We start from the raw sequence: 6,000 nt of genomic DNA on the forward strand, positions 1-6,000 counted from the left end.
AAGATGCTGGCCAGCCTTCCTGCGCACTATTCTGGCGAACTGCCATTCACCAAGTGCTTTTAAAAATAAAGAAAACCCTGAGAACCCCCTATGAGAAGATGGGCTAGTCCAAAATCTGTCAGCAATGTCAGATTTCTACTACATACTGTAAGATGTATGTTTTAAATTTTAAGATTTTCGCCACAGTTCCTCTTTAAACAAAAAAAAATTCTGAACATTATATAAGATTTGTTTTTCCATTATTATTGGTACCTGGAAAACTGATAATGCAGGCTATAATCTTCCTATTCCTTAGAAGGTCAGGGCTGTCCATGGAGTGTGCCACAAGTGTCGCCACTTATCCCACACCCCTCATTCATTAATTTGCTTGTGGTTCAAAGTCTAGAGCGTTACAGTGCTGTGCGGCATGCAGGAAGATGATGCTTAACCATTGATATTCACTTACCACATATCAGATTGAGGCTAGGTTCACAGTAAGACGTTGCGGTGCTGTGTTATAAACTTTTCTAACTCAGCTTTCCACAATGCAAGTAGTATTTGCTACGTTCACAATGTGACAGTGTTGCATTGTAACGTGTTATGGTAACGCTCTGCTGCAAAACACGTTACCAGGTACAGGAAAGCATACTTCATTTTCTCTATGCGCACTGTACCTACTGTTTGCGACGGTAACAGCGTTAATGTGCGGTACCACTTTTTTTGTTGCATTGCATTGTAATGTTGTGTTGGGACTTGAATGTAGCATCGCAATGCAATGTTCTACTGTGAACCTAGCCTAAATGTTGGTAGTCAATGTAGGTCTGAAACATCAAATAGGAATCAATTGTATGATTTCTGTTGATGCTAAACCTTTTTATGGAATAGAAACACTTTAACACTAGTCTAAACCTACCCAAACACTATTCAACCACAGCGTTGATCCTCCTGTGATTGAAATGACAACCAATATTGAGGAGTCGATCGTGGGAGAAAACGCCTATCCCGAACATGTAATGTCGCTGTGGGTCAATTGCAAGATAAGGTGGTTAAATACAATTTTTGTCCAATTAAACTTTTTTTTCAAATTGGGCAAGAATATTGTACTGTGTATGGCCTGTGTATAGTACAATAAATAAAAAAATTAAAAAAAATCAAAACTCCAAGAAAACAGAATGTAAAAAAAAAGTATATCTACGCAAAAAGTGACTGAACCCCCAGAGACCCAGTGTTGTAATATTACAACATCACATTTAGGCTGGTTTCACAGTGGGACGTTAAAGTCCCACGTTACAGCAGCCAGTAACGCAGCCTAACTCACAGCACTGTAAAATCAATGTGCTGTTCACAGTGCCCACGTTGCGTTACATAGTAACGCAGCATGTTTAAACAAAGTGCTGCATGCTGTACGTTATACTTGGCAAAGCCAAGTTAGAATGTTTGCACATGCTCAGTAATGTTTGCAGCCAGCCACATGGCTAATTAATATACACTGCACTGTGGTGACTCATGGTGGGACTGTAGTGTTGTCCGGATCATGAAGGAATCGTTCATTTGATCCGGATCTTTTTTGTGAATCGAATCATCCGGATCACCACAATGAAAGATTTGGTTCACAGTGGACGTCTGTCTGGAAGAAACAAGAACATACAGAATGTACAGTGCAGGGAAAGTCCTGTCCTGCTAGTCATTTCACCCAGTCTGCTTCCCTAGTAAAATGATTCAAATGATTCGGTTCAAAGATCCGGATCTTTTCAATGATCCGATTCGAATCCTTAAAAAGATCTGGACTTCCCATCACTATCCTGGAGCGGCTGCTTTGAGAGCCACATAACGCAGCTCAATCTGACATCCATCTTCAACACCACCAGGCGTTGCGTTAGGGGCACGTTATGCGACCTTAACGTCTCCTAAAACGCAACGTCTTGGTGGGAAAGAGGCCTTAAGCTACAAAAGGCTACAAAAATAAACCGCGAGGAGAACACCAGCGCATACCACTAAGGCTGCATCTGTTCAACAAAATGTAAGTTACACATTTTTTGCTTAGCTGCTCCCAAGGTTTTAAATTTAGGTTAGGTCACTTGCCACACGACAATTTTTAAATTGTCCAATATGCCTAGTTACTTTCTCCTGTGCTTTATTCGGCAATCAGTTTTCTGGAACACTATCAGATATTGAGATTGTCAGACTGGTCATCGGCTGTCTTATGTCTGTGGATACTTCAACACAGCAGCCTGTGTATCTGCAGATCGTTGTACACCTTCCACAGCTGTAAACATGCATCTGTGTAGTTTAAAGAGGTACTTTAACCACTTATCGCAGCAGGTGCAGTATAATTATGTCCTGGATCGGATTTTTCGAAAAATGTAAAGCTTTTTTTTTTCCATTCAAGCAAGAAATCTGTTTGTATTTGATAAGTCTATAGGGAGTGCTGGATTTTTCTGATCAATTTTTATGAAAATTGAATAGTGTAGAGTAGATTGTCAATTTCCTTATATATACTTCCATGCAATTTTCTCAGATTTTTCAATTATAATTGGGTAAAAATTGAACATGTGTACAACCCTGCTATAACGATGGAAGCTGCAATCCTTGGCTCATATGAGCAATTAACAAACTTACCTTATAGAGGTCCCAAATGCACTCCAAGGGCAACACAAGCTATGGTAACGGTGTGGAGGGCATGGGAGGTGGCTAGAGCCCCACTGGCAAGGGAACATGTGCTCTCTCCCCATACTCCATTATGGGGTAATGTACGACTCCAACATTTTCTAACAATTCCGGACCCAATAGCCTGGGCGGGTTTTGGGATTAAAACACTAGCTCATATTCAGCAGGGGCAATCAATCATCCTATTTGACTCCTTGAAACTGCAATTTAACCTTCCAAATTCGCATTTCTTCCGCTACCTCCAGCTACGGCATGCTTACACGTCCCAATTTGGTAAATTTCCACCATCACTCAGTATGGACGATCTAGAGCAGCTGCTACTAACTAGGGATTTGCCAAAAGCACTCAGCAATATACTTGACACTCCTGACTCTAAATAATGATAGATTAGATAAGTGCCTCCAAAAGTGGCAATTGGTGGTGACAGATTTGGAGAGGGATGATTGGGATGAAATATTGGAACTCTACCCCACCTCGGTCATCTCGGCCAGAGACCAATACAGACTAAATTTCTGCACAATGCTTATTACACGCCGGAACGTATGCATAAAATGGACCACTCCATCTCAGATAGGTGTTGGAGATGTCATACGGAGTTGGGATCATTTGTCCATATATTTTGGTTATGTCCTATGATTGTTTCTTTCTGGAAGGATAGCCTATCAATAATAAAATAAACTGCTGAAAACTAACCTTCCCCTGGATCCGGGTCTCAGGCTGCTAGGGAAACTGGAGGAAGACATACTTCCTAAACATAAGCAGATTTTGATAAGAACTCTGTTTCCAAGCTAGAAAAGAAATCCTTAAGTTTTGGAAAAAATAATCTTCTGCCCCAACGCTAGGTTTATGGGCTAAATCAATTAACTGTTCTCTTCCACTATACAAAACTACATATATGAACAGACGGTGTCCAAAAAAATATTATAAGGTTTGAGGTGTGTGGGAAAGCAGAATTATGGATCCTACGGACCCTGGTTTCATTCAAATTCTGGAGTAATATACTTCTCTGGGTGGACTTGCTTCGGGTGAGGGGGTGGGGGGGGCTTTTCTTTCCTTCCTTTCTTTCACCCACAACATGGTATATTCATGATAATCAAAAACTAATATATTTGCAGATTCTGTATACCTACTTGCTAATTATTGAGGTTTCATGAGCCATGTTTGATGTACTTATTAGATACATTATACCACTGCAAATTTATCAAACTGAATGCTTACTGTGCTGTACTTCTGTTTCAAAAATTAATAAAAATTTCAACTATTAAAAAAAATAAAAAAAATTGAACATGTGTGTGGTACATTGGTCAGATTTTTAAATTGTTACAGTCAGTCAGAAACCTTGATTGCAATTCTTGAATTGAAAAAGATATTTTTAAAAATGTTATGTTGTGTGGCCACCTTTAGATTGGCTCCCCAGACTGAGGGCCACCAGGAGTAGGCAAGGGAAAAGGTGTAAACATTGAAACCCCTTCAAAGTTGTGCTGGCCCCATGATTTGTAATTATGCCCCGTTCAGGGTATGTCAAAAGGGGATAATAATACACTTACCCACCGAAGGCATGCCCAAGTTCTGATATGGGCATTCCAAGCTGCCGCCTTGTACTCTTCCGAATATAGCAGAATAGATGGCAATAACTGTATTCCTCTTACAGCTCAGCCTCAGACGGTCATCCTCACAAGCCACCTTACTCTTGTATTCATCTGAAAAAACATGATGCGTAAGTACAGCGAGGCAGTAATTATACATTTTTACAGAAACACACCTTCTAGCTTTCTCTGATAAGAGTCGGACTTTTTTTTTTTTGAGCAGAAGTATATTTGGGCATAAGAAACACTTTCAAACACTTCCAGCATGCCTGCAGTCAGTTGCACACCACAACTCCAGACACCCCCTCACTACATATGCAGCTACTGCACCTGCACTGGAGCCGGAAAGGTAAAAATGTACATGCCCGCTGCTCGGGATGGGTGGTTGTGTTTGGGGGTGGCAGCGAGATCAACGTGGGACGGAGGAAGACAGAGAAAGCCTCGACAGGATCCAGAGGATTCCCCCTCCCAAGGCAAGTACCCCCCAGGGGCACTTTTGTTACAGAGTCTCTTTAACACCTAATTTAGGACTGCCAATTAGCATAACAAAAAGGCCTAATATGGCAGGTGCTATTTTTGCCAATAAAGCTGTAATTGTTTGAGATTTGGTGAGTATTAATTGTTCCAACTCTTCTAGATTTTCAAGATAATATTCCGACCTGTATTGACCCAGGCTGTACATTAAAGAGACTCCGTAACAAAAATTTCATCCGGTTTTCTTCCATCCTACAAGTTCCAAAATCTATTCTAATGTGCTCTGGCTTACTGCAGCAAGTTCTACTATCACCATCTCTGTAATAAATCAGCTTATCTCTCTCTTGTCAGACTTGTCAGCCTGTGTCTGGAAGGCTGCCAAGTTCTTCAGTGTTGTGGTTCTGTGATGCATCTCCCCCCTCCAGGCCCCTCTCTGCACACTGCCTGTGTGTTATTTAGATTAGTGCAGCTTCTCTCTGCTCTATTATCTTTTACAAGCTGGATAAATCCTCCTCTGAGCTGGCTGGGCTTTCACATACTGAGGAATTACATACAGGCGAGCTGTCTGCACTCTGCAGGAAGAAACAGCCTGACACTTCAGTGGAAGATAGCTGCAGGGGGAAAGAAACACACAAATGATCTCTTGAGATTCAAAAGGAAGGGTGTATACAGCCTGCTTGTGTATGGATGTATTTTCTATGTGTGGACATACTGTACATCAACCTACTTCCTGTTTTGGTGGCCATTTTGTTTGTTTATAAACAAACTTTTAAAAACTGTTTTTAACCACTTTTAATGCGGCGGGGAGCAGCGAAATTGTGACAGAGGGTAATAGGAGATGTCCCCTAACGCACTGGTATGTTTACTTTTGTGTGATTTTAACAATACAGATTCTCTTTAACAGTATGTAAAAAAATAAAAAAAATAAAAAGCGACTACATATCAACCATATTTATAGGATTAAGTTTGTTATATGGGTCAGTGAGGCGTATCTGGCCTAGTAATAATCGTATCCTATATAATAAAACCTGTGTCCCTGCGTCATCCTGTGTTCCTGTGTCCATGCTTCCAGACCAGAGAGTTTGCCATCTGTGATCCTCATTGCATTGTGGGAAATAACAGCTTTTTCCAACTGCCAAGCAAGCAACATCTCCCTGTGTGCATATACTTTGGACAGCGGTGGGGGACGGGCGAGTGGGATGCATCTGTGTGCACGTTGCCAGGGGTAACGGCCGTGGCCTAGCGCTGTTTTTAATGGGCAGGCCTGTTTACTAGTTTTTTTTATAAACTTTAA

The 6,000-nt window shown here is 41.1% G+C and overlaps 1 protein-coding gene across 1 annotated transcript in view; it reads right to left on the reverse strand.

Moving 5' to 3' along the window:
• Positions 1-5,799, reverse strand: part of LOC137571286 (protein eva-1 homolog C-like) — a 216,581-nt gene extending 210,782 nt beyond the window's left edge. The window contains exons 1-2 of the mRNA XM_068280204.1: positions 5,671-5,799; positions 4,194-4,346 (exon numbers count right to left, since the gene is read on the reverse strand). Coding sequence (XP_068136305.1) covers positions 4,194-4,346; positions 5,671-5,770 — 253 coding nt within the window. The 5' untranslated portion in view covers positions 5,771-5,799. The remainder of the gene's footprint in view (positions 1-4,193; positions 4,347-5,670) is intronic.
• Positions 5,800-6,000: the final 201 nt, after the last annotated feature.

Source organism: Hyperolius riggenbachi, chromosome 4 (genome assembly GCF_040937935.1).
Source record: "Hyperolius riggenbachi isolate aHypRig1 chromosome 4, aHypRig1.pri, whole genome shotgun sequence".
In the NCBI taxonomy this organism is placed as follows: domain Eukaryota; kingdom Metazoa; phylum Chordata; class Amphibia; order Anura; family Hyperoliidae; genus Hyperolius; species Hyperolius riggenbachi.